This window comes from Triturus cristatus, chromosome 9 (genome assembly GCF_964204655.1).
Source record: "Triturus cristatus chromosome 9, aTriCri1.1, whole genome shotgun sequence".
In the NCBI taxonomy this organism is placed as follows: domain Eukaryota; kingdom Metazoa; phylum Chordata; class Amphibia; order Caudata; family Salamandridae; genus Triturus; species Triturus cristatus.
In genome coordinates this window covers 725,660,549-725,677,830 of record NC_140592.1, presented here as the reverse complement: position 1 = coordinate 725,677,830, position 17,282 = coordinate 725,660,549, and the positions used below count along the sequence as shown (strand labels likewise).

At 47.1% G+C, this 17,282-nt stretch overlaps 1 protein-coding gene across 1 annotated transcript in view; it reads left to right on the top strand.

Annotated features, from left to right (window-relative positions):
* The window catches only part of FOSL1 (FOS like 1, AP-1 transcription factor subunit), a 33,451-nt gene extending 19,742 nt beyond the window's left edge, over window positions 1-13,709 (top strand). The window contains exons 3-4 of the mRNA XM_085625920.1: window positions 10,625-10,732; window positions 11,312-13,709. Of these exons, the coding sequence (XP_085482046.1) occupies window positions 10,625-10,732; window positions 11,312-11,866 (663 nt within the window). The 3' untranslated portion in view covers window positions 11,867-13,709. The remainder of the gene's footprint in view (window positions 1-10,624; window positions 10,733-11,311) is intronic.
* The last annotated feature ends 3,573 nt before the right edge of the window (window positions 13,710-17,282 follow it).

Genomic DNA, 17,282 nt, shown 5'->3' with positions numbered 1-17,282 from the left:
AAGTGGCGCAAGGGGCTTGTAAATCTGCCCTTAAGTATTTAGAAATGTTGATCAGAAAGGGGTGCTACGTCTCTTATTCACATACATACAAGCCCACCATCTGTTAGCCAAAACAGGCTACATACCCACCTCCCTTTGTTACACATTAATGAGTACATAGAGCCACATTTTACTAATTTCTGGGCTTGATGTCCAAGTCAGCTGATGTCCACGAATACAGCTCTCTTTATCACTAGTTGCCTGGCACACACGTGCCAGGCGATGGGCATGCCGACTGAGCAAAAAAACATGTATTTGATACAGTCCTTCAGTTTCCGCTATCAAACACCAAGAACGTCAATTCACAACTTAGGGAAGCATACACATTCACCTAACAGTGGAAAATACCCATTCACACTGCTGGTAACCGAGAATCACAATTTTACTCAGACTGCGATCTAGGGAAGGAAACCTCAGAAATATTTGAAAGTCCCCCCTAGACTACCTAAGCACCCTGATGTCATAAGAATGTCAAAATGTGTTATGCAAAGGCCTGTAATATACCTTATGCTATTTTTCCCTTTGAAAAGCCACTTTTTAATTTGATTGGACAGTTTGTATAGCGCTCGAATGCCCAGGAGCATCTTGGCGCTGCTTCAAGCAAGGAATTAATACAATATGCTAAACATTCAAGGAACTAGTTGTTAAAGAGCCAGGTTGTTAATGATTTCCTAAAAGGCAAAAGATTGGGGTTGTCTCTTAGTTTTAGGGGGAGAGGGTTCCAGAGTTTGGCTGTTTCTACAATGAGGCTTCCCCCACCCCAGTACTTGGTCCTGGGAACCACCAGAAGCCTTGAACTCACCTCACTGAGCAGGTCAATCAGGCCGAGTTGCTCTGTGGTTGCTTATATTCTCTCTCTGTAGAGACATGGCCTACCGGTTCAGGTTTGACATTTCCTAGTAGACCAGTTCCGAGGCAGATTTTCATATGGTTGGTTCCTGTGTGTAGTGGCACAGTCAGATTAAAAAAATGGAATGGCGAGCGGACTAGAATAATTCTGAGTGGCTGGAATTAATTCAAGATTCCACCCATCCCTTTTTTCTTTTCCTCAATGAGACGTCCTAAGAGCGAGGGGTATGGTTTTCTTTTTTCAGTTTTACATAGTGTGAACTCGACCGGAAGGTATCAGAGCGCTTTACATAAACACACCACTTACGGTACACAAGGACACATTCCTTTATTTATTTTTTGCCCAGAATCATAGGATGTTCAGCGTCCCTGCCGAGACTTGAACCCGGTTCCCCAGCTTCAAGGTTGACCGCTCTAGCCGGTAGGCCATTTAAGACAAAGGCCTAGTAGCCCTAGCTGCATCGTACTGAGGATGCCCAAAAAGGCCAAAGCCAGTCTGGGGGTTGGTGGTACATGTGCTCCTCTTCCGAGCAGACAGGGATCATCAGATTCGGCTGCACTATTCTTACTGGAGCTGGGCGAAGACTGATTTTCACATGGCTGGTCTCTGCCTCTATACACACTAATAATAATAATTCATATTTGTAAAGCGCAAACATATCACCCGTAAGGGTTTCAAGGCGCTGGGGGCCATCGGGGAGATTAAGTGACCTACTGCCCAGAGTCACATGATGCTGAGCTGAGCTGTTGCTGGCGGCGATCGAACCGCGAGCCCCACGCTCCAGAGTCAGCTGCTCTGGCCACTGCGCTGCACCTCTCCCTAACTAATCAAAAAATGATAGATTGGAAAGCGACCCAGAATAATTCACAGACACTACGATTATTTCAGCATTCCATAAATGTATTGTTTTTTCCCTCAATGAATGAAGTAAAGGTCAAGGTTTTTGAATGTTAATTGTTGACGGTGATGGTATGCATTGATGATGTCTATAGGGGTAGAATGCACAGTATGCCCAGATTACAGGGATACTGAGAATTAGCACTTGTCAGACAATCGCAGCTCTCTGGGTTCCCTCGGACGGGTGTTCCTTCTGTTCTGCAGATGTTCCTTGGGTTTGGAATTCCAAGGCATCGTCTATAATAGTGAACTTATTTCACCACTGCTTAATAATAATAATAATCACATTTATAAAGCGCCTGGTTACACTAGGCTCGTGTGTCCCCGCGCTGCGGTACAAGCTACACTCGGCATCAAAAGAGGGGAGCTAAGAATCAGGACATAGCAAGGGGGGGTCTACACAGAAGGGAAGAGGTATGTTTTCAATCTTTTCCGAAAGCTAATCTCAGAGCCCCCCAGCCGGAGGCTCTGAGGGAGTTTGTTCCACTGCTGTGCTGCCAGGCAGCGGAAGGAGCGGCCACCCATCCTTGCTCCCTTGATGGTAGGGACACCCACCTGCCCCGTCCCGCTAGGTCTTAGTTGCCGGGTCAGTGAGTAGGGGGTTAATAAGTCATGCAGGTAGGGGGGGGCCTTCCTTTGTATGATCTGGTGACTAACGCACAGAGCCTTGAACCGAACTCTCTCCCTAATTGGAAGCCAATGTAGGGAGGCTAAGGCCCTCTTAGCAGAGGTTCTCCTAGGAAGCATTAGAACTAGTCGTGCTGCTGCGTTCTGGATACACTGGAGTCTTTGCATACATTTAGCAGTTGCACCCAGGTACAGTATGTTCCCATAATCCAGACACGATGTCACCAGAGCATGCACCATCGTTTTCCTGGCTGCAGTAGGCAACACATCTAAGATTTTCCGCAGACCACGTAGGACTCCAAAACAGGCGCCTGCCACCCGCCTGGTATGGTGCTCAAAGGAGAGCTGGTATGGTGCTCAAAGGAGAGCTTGGAGTCCATCCATACCCCTTGCACGACAGGTTTGCTGCTGTTTTCTAACCGGCAGCTACAGATTTCTTGAAGTAATGGAGCTTGCAGTGGACTTTGATCATGGCAGCTGGAAGCGAAGGACTGATGCTGCAGAAGAATAGGGTGCAAACAGGAACAACAGGAAACAACAGGGTGCAAACAGGGGAACAACAGGGTGCAAACAGGGGGAGGAAGCAGCCGGCGACAGAGAAATGACAGACTCATCTAGGAGATACTTGGGTGTGAATTAAGCCTGGTAATGGTGATGGAAAGAGAAAAGTGTGGAAAGGGGCTGGTAATATGCAGACAGGGTTCAAAGGAAGGATAATATTGGGAGCAGGTAGTGAGGTAGGGACGTTTTCCCTCGCTCCATCTTTCCTTCTTTGCCCCCTCATTCATCTATCCTGTCTAGTCGCTGTTTCCTTTCCCTTCTCTTCGGGTCCTTCCCTTTCCGCTTCCTCCATTATATTGTTCCATCTCCTGCTGCTCCGTCACTCTTCCTTCCTTTGATTATCCACTGCCTCTATTTAGTTCTCTTCTCCTCCACTCTTCCCCTTCTTCAGGTCCCACAATTTTCATTGTAATTCTTGTGATCAGAGCTGCTGTGCGTCCTTCCCCTCCCCACTACCTCCAACAGAGCGCCCACGTTTAACTCAAAGGCGGAAGGTGCAGCCGCTGAATGGGGAATTAAAATGTCACACTCCAATGAAAGAGAAGAGCTCGGGCGCCCCCTGTGGCCGCACACTGCGCGACCACCACCTTCTCCCAATGCAGAGGCCGCCCCCACCCTCTTTGGTCCAAGGTGCTGAAGTCTTTCCTGCTAGCCTTTGTGTCGATCTGAGCTGATCTTCCACTGGCGTAGCTCCTCTTTGGCGTTTGCTGTCCATTTCGCTTCAGGGGGCTTTGATGCCACGAGTTACCCCGCGGATCACTCTCCCTTGTGGCTGGTCCCGAGTAATCTGCCACAGGAAACCGCAGAGGTTGCGAAAGCGCTGGGTGCGGCGGGGGCGACTCACCCCGGCCTGAGTCAGAGGCGGGAGGGGGCAGGTGTAGCGGGAGGCCCGGCCAGCCCCCCGTCCCCGCAATGAAAAATAATCCAACGCCGCGCCAAGTCTTTTTTGGGATACCGGCCTGAGAGGAGAGCTATGAGGCATCGAGGCGCTGAGTCACTAGAACAAAGCCTGGCTCTGAGAGCGGCGTTTTACTCACAGGAAGCGCCTCCTGCCGAGCCCTGGGAGCGCAGACAGGAGAGTCCGCGCGCGGCGCCGCGCAGACAACGCAGCCAGAGTGACAAACGCACCACCTTCGCGCATGCCAACTTTTAGAAGCTCTCGTGAGCTCATTTCGCATTGAAACGCTTTCCAGTTACAATCTCGAGCTGCAAAAGGTTGCATATGGCTCGCAGACACACCGGCTCCCTCGCGTGCACCAGTGATTCTCGTAGACCGGGGGGTAGCTACCATTGGTGCAGCAGATGCAGTGGCACCGAGGCCCATTGAACCCTGATAACTTGTATTTACTATCCCACATGCAGTCAAAGGGGCAAAGCTCCTTGCTTGCACCAGGACCAATGGCATCCTTGCTACGCCGTTGCTCCTACCCTCACCCACTATGGGGGTCTCCCAAGCAGGCAGATCTTCACTTATACTTGAGCTGAATACACGCCGAGGTGGCCACAGATCACAGGCTGCGGTGAACGCGCATTGGGATGTTCTGTTTACATCGGGGTTGCTGACCCTGGGACCCAACAGTGATGCCACTAATTTACATGCTGTAAACGAGGCACTGGAAGTGCTGCGCATGGGCAGAAGACACACGCAGACACATACATACTCTAGTCTTGATTCAAACAGCCTACTACAAGGCACACACAGACACATATACACATGTTTAGTGCTTAATTTATAAGGGAGTGCCGGGCCCGTTTTGCTCAGAGGCCGGTAGGGATGCTGAATGCTAAGGCCGTGTAGTCTTGATTCCACCTCATGCCTCTTCAATCCACCGCAGGCACTCCCTGTCTGTCTATCTCACATGCACAGTTCCTTTTTTCACCCCTCCTTTTCCCTTTGTCACTGTTTTTCCATCTTTTTCTTCCTCCTCCTTTCACCCCTTTGTGTTTTTTAGTTAAGGTTTTTTGGGCCAGATGTACGACCATTCCATTTTGTGAGTCACAAATTGCTACGTTTTGCGACTTGCAATTTGCGACCTGCAAAATGGAATCCACAAGTGTCTCAGACACTGTTTGCGATTCCCAATTGGGTCGCAAATGACCTGCCTCATCAATTTTCATGAGGCAGGTTGCATTTTGCAACCCATTAGGAATGGCCAACACTCGCAGGGATGGTGGCCTGCTGGGGGCAGCAGACCACCATGTCTGTGCCTGCTTTTTCAATAAAGCAGTTTTTAGGTCGAGGACTACCGGTCTGCCGAAAGGCAGAACCGGAAGTCGGAAATTTAATGACTTGGAGAAGAGGGGCTTGAAACCGCCCCTCTTCTCCCCTGTTCTCCATTGGCTGGCCTCGTAAATGCTGGCCAGCCACTGGAGAAGAGGTCAGTCACTCCGATTAGGCCCCGTCCTTTTCGGATCGGGGGGCGTGTTTTTTGCGAGAAGTCTCAAGGAGGAGACAACAGCAAAACACGCCCCCGAATCTGAAAAGGACGCTGCTCTGCCTCGGAGAAAGGCGGTGGTCAACTCGGCAAGTTTGCAGTTGGGCAGCTGCGCTCTACGTCCGTTTCCCTTCCGATTCTCTTCCCTTCTCTCTCGCTCACACTCCCCTCTCTCTTACCCACTTTCATCTCTCCCTTTCTCCGCATCACTCTCCCAAACGCCTGCTAAGCATATTCTGTTTGCTGTTTCTCCTTTGAAGTCTCTCTTTCTCTCCTGCTTTCTTATTCGCCTTCTGGTTTCTTTCTCTGCCCCACTGACTGTCCATCTCTCTCGCTCTCTCCCACCCTTCCTCTCTGATTCGCTCACGGTCTCTTTCTCGCTTCGAGCCTGCCACCTCTCTCCCGCGCTTTCTCTCCTGTTGCTCTGTCTCGCACTTAACCTCGCACTCAGGCCATCTTACGCTGTCGTCCTCTCGTTGCCCGTGGCAGGCTTTGTCTCGCTCCCTCTCTCTCAGGTCTGTTTATCGCTGTCTCCTTCCTCTTTCCCTCTCACTGCTCTTCCTTTTGTATGCTATCTTTATCTATTCACCTCTCCTCCCACTCCTGTGGTCCCACCTGAGGGGACACTAGTACACCGCGTGCCCTTGTGTTTCTTAGAGAGCCCCCGTTTGTAATCCATGAGCAGACACGTTTGTCCCCAGCCTCCTGCAAACGTTTGAGAGGGTCAAAAAAAATACAGGGTCCTGGGGCTGCGTGAGAGGGCCAAACTACAGTGCACTGGGTGGGGCTGGGTGAGAGGACCCAGGGGCTGCGTGAGAAGGTCACTACAGTCTACTGGAGCTGCGTGACAGGGTCAAACTACACTACAGGGTACTGGAGCTGCGTCAGAAGGTCAAACTTTCAGTGTACTTGGGCTGCGTGAGAGGACACAGGGACTGCGTGAGAGGGTCAAAGTGCAGGGTACTGGGTGGGGCTGCGTGAGAGGGTCAAAGTACAGTGTACTGGAGCTGCGTCTGGTGAAACGCTTACAAAACTACGAACATTTTTCTATAGATTCATGTTGTAGTCCATTCCCCAAGCAAGGCCTCTCTTCACGCCTAGAAGGACCTGCCCTCTAAGCGCTACTAAAAATGTTTGCAAAAAGGCAGACACACCGCTCAGCCCGTGTGTGTGGAGGGGGGGGGGGGGTGGAAGGACGGTCACTATAAGCAGCTCAGAAGTTATTGTCCAGAAAGACTCTTTCTATGCAAGGAGGTGTAAATGCTGCACCCTGCCCCCAAAAGCTGTCCAAAAAATATTTAGTCTAGTCTGGCACTTTCCGTGGAAAAGCATCTCGCAGCAGCTCTGCCTGCTGTGGCTTGGGGGTGGGGGTCGTTAATGGTAAAATATTAGGGGAATTAACCCCTTCGTTCGCTTTGGTCTGCTTCTGAAACACAGCCCTGTGCTTAAGAGTCACAAGATAGACGCTTAGCCCCAAATCACCGGGAAATAATACGAAATACACACACCTCATTCTCAACACACACACCCAGGAGAAATCCCATTGCAACATTCAGCGGCAATATACATGACGCATGGACCACCATCCAAGAATGCAAACTATACGCAAACATTCACAAGCACACGTCACAGAATATACGGCAAAATTTTATCACAATGACACGATCTACACTGAGCGGAAATCACCAGAGATAAACTACACTCGTCACCAACAGGATAGAATCACCATGACCGTCACCACGAAACACGAACTTCTCACTGAAGAATACATATAAAAGGCACGCGTCATTACCGAATAAACATTACAAACACATGTAATCACTAAATAATAAAAATGACTCGCACATCTTCGTCTCGAAATATGTTGCGCACACGCATCATCAATACCCAGACAACATATAACCGTCACCATCAAAAGAAAACCAACAAGCATTTACAATGCAACGGTCTCGGCATTGTTAAAGTTAGAGCTATTGGCATTGCTCATGACAATGCCGTTTCTTTAAATGTTTTAAAAACAAAAACATAAACAAAAATAATGTCATGAGCAATGCCAATAGCTCTACCTTTACCAATGCCGAGACCGTTGCATTGTAAATGCTTGTTTTTAATGCAGCCCATTTTCCTTAATGGAAAACGGGATGCATTTAAAAAAGAAAAATGAAATGTTTCAGTTTCATTTTTCAAGAGTAGGCAGTGGTCCCTGGGACCACTGCCTGCTCTTAAAAAATATTTTTTGCATCCATTCACAAGGTGAAGGGGTCCCCTGGGGTCACCTTCCTGTTTGAGAGTAGATTACCACCTACTTGAAGTAGATTGCAAACTGAGTGTTTTGCGACCGCATAATGGTACATGACATTCTGACTCGCTATTAGGAAGGGACGTGTCCTTGGAATGCCCCTTTCTAATAGTGACTTGCAAACACTATTTTGCGAGTCACTGACAAACAAAATAGTGTTTGTAAATACCACCATCCTTTTTTGCGGCCGAATTGCCGTTTACAACCTCAAAAAAACGGTCGTACATCTAGCCCTTGGTCTTGTTGCTCTGGATCAAAGTCTAGTGAGAAAAAACATAAGTGCCAGTCCAACCAAATGAGCGCTGGTTGGCCCCACCTGCAACAACTGGCTCCAATTAAGCACTGCCCACATTGCAGTGCAATTAATGCATCCAGAGTAACATATACTCAGATGCTCAGTGTCTTGCACAGACCTATGTTATGCAGTATTATTGCATAGGACAAATGCTTGATTTAAGCCGGTGGTTACCGGTTGGGGCACTGACCCTCATTATTGGGGACCAGAACTCATTTTTCATCAGATATTTACCAAGAGCAAGAGAGGAAAACACACACAAACCGGAAATAAGGAGAAAGAGATTAGACTGAAAAACTGTCTCAAAGGGGGAAAGCAGGGTCCGGCAAGTGTGAGATAAAGGGCCAGGCAGTGTCTGATAGAGCATAAAAGAGCCCTGACACTTAATAGCACTGGCCGCAGGCTTCTGAGCAAAGCTTTGGGCATCCTCACTCATCCTTTGGCAGAGCGCATAGGAGATGTACGCCAATGCAGCCTTGCATTACTCTGCTCATAGACGACTACCTGCAGGCTAAAGCCTGCATGCCTTGTCCAATCAGTTTGAAGCCTGAGCCTTTAGGTCTTGGCCAATCAGTCTGGGGCTGGAGCCTGCCTTGCCCAATTAGTTTAAAGATGGAACCTGCATGGGAGGGGTTAGAGCATTTTGTGGTTGTGGTTGGGGGAGAGGATGTGGCATAATGCCCAGAGCTGCTGACTTTGGCACTGGGTAACAGGTTTGAGTCTCCGCATCGGCTCAACATCCTGTGATTCTGGGCAAATTACTTAATCTCCCAGTGCCGCCAAACAATTAATGCGTCCTTGTGTAATCTAACTGGTGCTCGTGTAAAGCACCCGAATACCTTTGGATCGAGTCAGTGCTATATAAAACAGTGGGGAAAAATAGGTGATACCAGTTCAGAAGCTTATGATGTGGAGAGGCTCTTGTGAGCGCACGTCAGAGTGAGCCTGACACGCAGGGAGGAGTTCTCATGTCCAGAATAGAGGCTAGAATTGAGACAGGCTAAGTTATGAAAAATGTTCACCATTTGAGGAGGGCGGGGCTTGAAGGGGGCATGGCTTAGTGCCACTCATAGCCAGAGACACATTTAAGTTCACAGCCTCCCCCTCTAGCACCAAAGAAGGCTTGGAGGCTGCCTCTAATGTCCTGGGGAGGTTTCACACCCCGTAATGCACATCTGCTGATCAGAGCATCCAAACAATTAGCTGGAAACCTGCTCTCTGCAAGGGTGTCCCGCTAATTGTTTGCACACCGTGTGATATCGCCTGCTCACCGGGTGACCATGCGATTGAATTCAATATTGTATGACACATGGTGGCACTGTGTGAGGTGAAAGGCCTAAGAATGATCTGTATGAGCCTCACCTACATACTTCCCGGATTAATTCAAATATACACACGCTTAAACACACACACTCGCATGCAAATGTGTGCCATTCAGAGGTGGCAAAGTAAAAGGTTCTCCCAACACACATAGCCCATGTGGTTAATTCTGCCAAAGTAACACATCGCTCAATATACATAAATACCGTAGACTTAGCCAAAACATACACTCACACTCGCACACACATGACCTCAAAGCCAACACCAATGAATTAACACACAAGGCACATAACTTACCCAAAATAACCATGCTTATAATGGTTTAGAGTTTATACAGCCACAATAAAACAAATGCACAATACACGCACATCGCAAACACTTGGAGGTACACTCGATGCAGCCAAAGTAAGATGCACAAAGCACCCTACTGTCGACACAGTCAAAATAATGTAAAAACACCTATGTACTGTTCAAACAGCTGGAATAGTACACACACTGCACGTTGTGCAGCTGTATAATCAGTGTTTACTACAGCTGATACAGCCAGAGCGTTGCACACAAATAGTACTGTACAGTTGACTCAGCCAGGAAACAAATACACATCAATACGCGAAACTAAGTGAAAAACCAGACATAATACACTATTCACCCAGTCCCTCTTCAGAAACACAAAATGCTTTCTCACAGACCAGTCAGGTTAACCACCAAGGGAAGTACACCCATGACGTGTAACTGATCCATTTTGAAAACATAAACACAGCACTGTTCAGCCAATTGGTTGAGCAAACCAAGCACACACAGCCTTCAGCAAATGCCTCCAGAGGACAATACATATATAGAAATGGACTATCTATTTGTAGAACTCGTCTAGTACAACAAAGTGACTTGTCAAGTATCACAGATATTACAATTTTAGACCAGTGGAACTATCTCCTAAGTTTACAGCCAAGCTATGCACGCGGTTACAGTAATTTTGAAGAACAGAGCTATTGCAAGGTAGTAAAGAGAATTGTACTGCAATCTTTGGATGGAAGAGAAGTCTTTCAGTTTTTAGACAGCTGATTCATTTCTCAGTCCTTAGATAGTGGAACTGTCACTAATTCATTAGATAGTAGAGGCTTATCTCAATTATTTCATAATTGGTATATCCCACAATTCTGAAAGGCTTACAAATGGGATCCTGAGATAAGGCTGCAGGTCACAGTTAACAGGGGTTTTGGTTGATGTGCAGTGTTTATGACTCTAATTATGAGAATCCTAATTTAGCTGCTGATTTTATGGTCTTACTTTTGTGTTTGTAGATAAACCCGGAGGAAGAGGAAAGGCGGCGAGTGCGGCGGGAACGCAACAAGCTGGCTGCAGCCAAGTGTCGGAACCGCCGGAAGGAACTGACTGACTATCTGCAGATGGTAAGTGCTGGGGTATGATGCCAATCAACCAACAGTCCTGTCGGTTGGCTGATGTGCGACATTCGTCCCACAATATATAATACAAGTAGGTGTCTATCTTGGACACAAAGCTTACACACCTGCGGAGGTGGTGTTGCGGAGCCTATTGAAATTGACATCTCAGACTGCTCTCCCTGAATGAAGACACTACAAGGCCTACGTGCCGCATCCTCAAAGCCCCGGCCAGACCAGTAGCTAACTGATGGGTGATTGTGCTGGGCTGCCGTCTGAGATGTGCTTGTCTGTTAAGTGTTGTGAGCAGAAATAAAGGAGAACCTGGGGAGGCGGGTTGGATAGTATTGGCGCAGGTGGGACTGAATCAACGGTTAGATTCAGGTTGTGAGTGTGGGCCCAGGTGAGGGCAGCTCAGAAAAAGTTAACCAGAAAGGAGTAAGCACACTCCTGACTGGGGTGGTGGTAGACGTGGTACAATAGAAGATGATATAGAGAATAGGAGCACCCCAAACATCTATTAGAATATAAAGGTTCTTAGTGGACCTGAAGGCCTTGAGTCCTAAAATGCCTTTTCTTTCTTCCCAGGAAACCGATAAGCTGGAAGATGAAAAGTCTGTCCTTCAGAAGGAGATTGGCGAGCTACAGAAGCAGAAGGAGAAGCTGGAGCTGATTCTAGAGGCTCATAAGCCAGTGTGCAAGGTTCCGGAGGACTCTGATGACGAAGCCGAGACCAGTGCACTGTCCTCTCTCCTCCTTTCCCAACCCTCCATGGCCATTAAGCAGGAAGTGACCCCAGACTGCGAAGTGCCAGGCACTTCCAGTGCAGCGGGTAACCCCACCACCGAGAGCGCTCGAAGACCTCAACTGCGTCGGAACTCTGCCAAGCCTGTGCCCCGGATTGATCTCTCGGCAGGATTCCTGGAACCAGAGTCACTTCACACACCCACACTTATGACCACACCATCTATCACCCCCTTCACGCCCAGCATGGTCTTCACCTACCCAAGTCTACAGGACTCTGAGCCCTGCACTAGTTCATCTGTCATGAGAGAACCGTGCTCCACCGCCCACCGCAGGAGCAGCAGCAGTGGGGACCAGTCGTCGGACTCCCTAAACTCACCAACCCTGCTGGCACTATAGGCACTTGAGCGAGCTGGTGGGAACATCAGGCCAGTCGGAGGGAGGAGACGCCTTTCAATGTGTCTTCTGTATCCTTGAATATTTCCTTATGCTGCATTCCATGGCTCATTAATGCACATACACACGCACATGCAACTGGGGACATGGTTGGTTTTAAGGAATCCTAGTGCCAGGAACTGCGGATCACACTCAAAATATCATTAATGATGGGGCGCTACAACATCACACTGAGCCCTCTCCTTGCCCTTTAGTGCAATGCGTATAGAACACCCATGCTTGAAAACATATCTGCCTGTAGACACTATGAACCTCAACTGGGACGTGGTTGAAAAAAGATATAGGAAGAAAACGGAAACATAAGCTGTTTTGGATCTACCAAAAATAAACTTATTCTCATGATGCACATGCAGAACACATGCCTTAATGATTCTAACTTTCAAGATGCATCAGCTAAAATACTCAGAATGCACCTCTAAAAATTCCAGAATTCTTTGCAGTCATATCCATAATAAATATGTCAAATATATCCTAAATAAATCTCCCAAAATACAAAAGAGACACCAGCTGAAAACGTACACGTTTTAAAATAACGAGGAGGTCCCTAGCCATGTTAAAAGATACTCTCCAGCGAATTATGTCACAGAGCATCTCCAAACCCAAGATGACATCATCAAACAAAGCAACATTCTAGAATGCCAATTGTTGGTGCTTGATAGCGATGAAGGACTGCGAAAAGAGAACTGCAATTTTTTTACACCGGGTGGCCCCTTTAATGCATACTCTGCAGGCTGTTGCAGATCGGGGACACCGCCATTTACTTTTGAGACCAGGATCTATAATTCATCATCAGATTCTGACCGAGAACAAAAGCGAGAAAGGCAGAAGAGAAGGATAGGAAAACTGCAACAATGGAGAAAGAGTTGATAAAGAATGTGCTAAACTGAGATAGAGACCGGAAGTGTAGGGTGATGGAATATAGAGGCTTGAGGTGGGACCAAGGCTATTCATCCTTGGTATTCGGCAACTATAGCGTTCAGCTGGGAATCTGTAGAGTCTTAAGAAAAGCTCTAAGGACCTTTCATTTTTTTTTTAAAGCATTTAAGCTGCTAAATAACCATAACACACAGACACATTTCTTAGACCATATATTTTCCAATGCAGACTGTGCCTGCTGTAATCCCCAAATGCAACACTGACACTTCCTTAACATTCCTGCTGAAATAACTACAACTAAGCCTGAAGCTGAAGGGCCCAGCATGAACCATTGCAATTCCCAGAATACACCTGCTTCAATACCTATGACAAGCCAGATGCAAATTTACCCAGAATAGACCACTGGCACTTTCTCAGTATTCTGCTGAAATAGCCATAATAGTCCAGGAGCTACAGCACCCAGCATGCACCGCTGCAACTCCCAGAATGCACCCGCTTGCATAGCCATAATAAGCCAGAGGCTGATGCACCCAGAATGCAGCAGCACAGTTGCCAGATTGCACCTCCAGAAACACCCAGAATACAATGGCTTCAATTACATGGAAACACACAGAATGCTTCACTGCCATTCCAAGAATGCCCTCGCCCAAATTGTTAAAATTCACTGCATTTATTCCCGGGATGCAATCCCTGAAACACCCAGTCCCCAATTGCTCACTTGTATCCTCTGCAATGCTCCCCACTCTTTCTAGAGGAGGGGAGAATATGAAAAGTTTGTATTTATTTGTCATAGAAAGTATTTTTTTATATTTATTATATTTTTTAAGTCGATTAAAGGAAATCGTGTTGCACGATGGGATGGCAAAGTTGTTGCTATCGACAAATTCAACAATAAAAATTGAAAACCAGCAGTGACTTGTTTTGTTTGATTTGGGAAGGGGGGCCTCATGCTTGCTCAAACAGGTCAACTTGGGCATTATAATGAGATAGTTAAAGTGTAGCCAACAGGGCCGGACTGGGAACGCAAATCGGCCCTGGCAATTGAGTCTGGGCGGCCGAGGGGTTGGTGGTGCACGTGGAAAATACTGCAGCTGCTTTTGTAACATGGGGCCGATATTGCAAACCGGCCCCAGTAACAAAAACGGCCCCCCAGAGGTCCAAAAGTGGCCCCTACCCTGGCGGTCCACTGGGGAACCGCCAGGTGCTAGCTACAGCCAGTCCAGCCCTTGATATTTTGATAATCAATGTTTTTGCCACAATATGTTTCCCACTATATTCTGGTACTACACCATTTCTTCAATGGAACTGAGTAAATTTAAGAAATAAAAGAATAAAAATACTAGGAGTGACAAGATAAACACAAGAGGACAGTCTGGAGGCCTGGGGGAAAAGGGGGTCTTGTGGGTGATTAATGATGGAAATGGAAGAAAAGAGGGTGAAGTAATGTTGATTAATGGAAAAAGAGACACAGGAGGAACTGGAATAGAAGACAGTTGGCTAAAGAGAACAGAATAAAGAACATGAAGGGCCTGAGAAGGGGGAAAGGTGGGTAGAAGGAGGAAATGATTCACAGATGGAAAAGTGGAGGATGAAAGGAAGCGAATAAAGGAGGAAAAGGAGATGGACATGAAGGGGTTAGGATAAGGCAGATGGATTAAGTGAATAAGGTACTGAGGGAAACGTGTGAATGAAGAAAGGACGTAAAGGCCGGAATAGATGGATGAAGACATGGATGGACTAATAGTTAAACGGATGGACAGCCAGAGTAAAGAGGACTATTATTAGCTGGAAGGTAGGAAGAGAGGAGGTTAAGAAAGGGGCAGATTGATGAAGGCCAGGATCACCAAGGGCGGGGTAGTTGGATGGATAGAGTGTGTCTGGAGGGAGCAGTTGAGGACTCATGATAGCTGGGATGGATCAATGGTTGAATAAGCAAATGAAGAGAGGAGGGTAAGACGGGGAAAGATGGAAGAAGGTCAGGATGACCGAAGGATAGGTAGATGGGATAGCGGGTGTTTGGATATAGGGGTGTGAGTTAGGACTAATGGCAGCAGGGAAGGATTAAGGGCTTAATATGTTCATAAAGACAGGAGGTTAAGGCAGAGATCAACAGATGAAGACCAATATGACTAAGGGATGGTGGATAGATGGAGGGTGCTAGCAGGATGAATGGAGGGGGTATAATGGAGGACTAGGAATTGGAAGGGATGAATATGTTGGGAAGGAGAGAGGTTTAAGGCAGGGAAAGTTGAGCGAAGAGAGTGATGGATGAAGGGACGGATAGGCGTACGTGAAGAGGAATGTGTCAGCGGGTGGGGAGAGGATAGGTGGAAGGGGATTGGAGCAAGGGAAGTAGATGGACGAGAGATAGTTAATGGAGGATGACAGACTGGGAGAAAGATCTGAATGGGTTGAGGAAGTGATGGATGACAATGGTGAAAATGATTAGGAGGGAAGGATGAACCATGTTGAGGAATGTGGATGAATATATCGAGGGAGTAAGGACAGTTAAGCGAATGGATGGACAGGTGGATAGTTGAAAGATGCATACATTAAGGCGGGTGTAGGTTGATGGGTATGCCTTGGTGGATAGATTGCTGGATTGAGAGGGATGCATTAAGGTTTAGTAGATTATTTAACCCCTTCAGTGCCCATGACGAGCTGGACTCGTCATGGGCCGCGGTTGCGCTGTGCCCATGACGAGTCCAGCTCGTCATAGACCCCGCCCGCTAATGAAAGGCGCGGCACAGGGCGGGGAAAGGGGCGGGCACTGAAGGGGTTAACATGTATCTGTTGACTCACTTTAAATATTGGGGCGTAATTCTCCCTTGTTGTGACTAGGGGTCGGCATAACTAGCATATTTCTGTATCACCTGAAAATTCCACGAGATTACTCAGAATTGTGCAATAAGTGTAATTCTGCATTTAGCTCTATTTTCTTAGCTCAATATTGTCCATTCGTATAAAAAATGGCCACTTTGGGTAGGATTTTCCTCTAACTTACTCCCAACCTTTAGTGCTAGTTTCTTAGTGCAAAATATACCCTTGCATCCAAAATGGACGCGAGGATGCATTTTGCCCTTAGAAAATAGAGCTAAATGAAGCAGAAAATAAACAGAAGCGCAAGCAGCTACTCGCGTTTTCTAAATTGAATTATTATTGCTAGTTCTGCATCAAAGAGTAATGTGGAATTACCAACATTTCACAAATTACCCCGCTAGGCCTGGTTTTAAAACTTGACTATCTCAAACTGAGCTGGTTTCCTAATGACTGCTGTTTAGCCTAAGTCTATTTTATAGATGTCCTCTAGGTGGTGGTGTTGTATTTTTTTCAGGTTGAGAGTGTGTCACAAAATACTAATCTGAAAAGATTGGAAAAGTGGTGTTTACTCTTACTATTTGTTATAGTGTGAGGGCCCTGTTTATTTACTGCATTTGAAACATCCAGTGCCCACACATTCAACATTCACTGGTTTGAATGGATAGGTAGTGTCTGGTCCCTGCCCTTTTTTTTTTAGCTGAAACCTAGTATGCAAACACTTCTCGGCAGGAGTATAATCTTCTCACCCTCAGAATAGGAAGTTTACTACTCTGGGACTGTGAGTACCTGCAGTTTTATATTTCAACTTCAAGTACTGGACCCAGTATGATAAACGTGGTTCTCCTTGGTGTAGCTTATATTACAGCGAAGGGAGTAAAAAAGTGCTTTGGGCCAGATTTTCAAAAAAGGCACCCAACGCAGCGCAGCGCTGCCCCCAAAGATGCTGCGCTGCATTGCGTGACAGGGAGGGAGCAAGAGAGCGCCATATCTTCAGAGATAGGGCTCTCTCGCTAGCGGCGGCTCTGATTTCAGATGCCGTGTGCCAGCCACACACCTTAGCCCCATAACGTTAAGGAGCGTGCCTGAGTCGAGCGTATGTTTTATAGAGGAAGGGTACCCTTTCTGTGCAAAATACTATGCCTAAACAAGCGCAAACACTTTTCCCACTTGGTATGTGTGCTGCACAGTGCAGCACGCATCCAAAGCAGGAAAAAAGGAGAAATGAAAACATTTCTCCTCTGAACGCCTCCTTTCAGATGGCAGTAACTTTCGGCGCTAAACCCTGTCTACAATTGTTAGAAGATAGGGTCTTGCATCAAAAGGCATGGGCGGTTGCATGGGAACGCCCATGTACCATTCATGGAACACCCCTTTGGCGCTGAGTAATGCAAAGCAATGGTTCGCGCTGCTTTGCGTTATTTGTAGGGATCTTTCCAACGCAAAACAAGTTTTGCGGTGAAAAGTATATTGGTAAAAAACATTTTTTGCTTGTTAATGTCACTTTTGTGACTCTAACCCAGTGAAAAATGTTTGTAAACCTACACCCAAGTTTCCAGTAAATATCAGAAGCCTTACTAATTTGTTCTCATCGAAGTCATTAGTTTTAAAACATCACCACAGGGGAAAGGGGTCTTTGATGTTTGCCTCCCAACTAATCCGCACC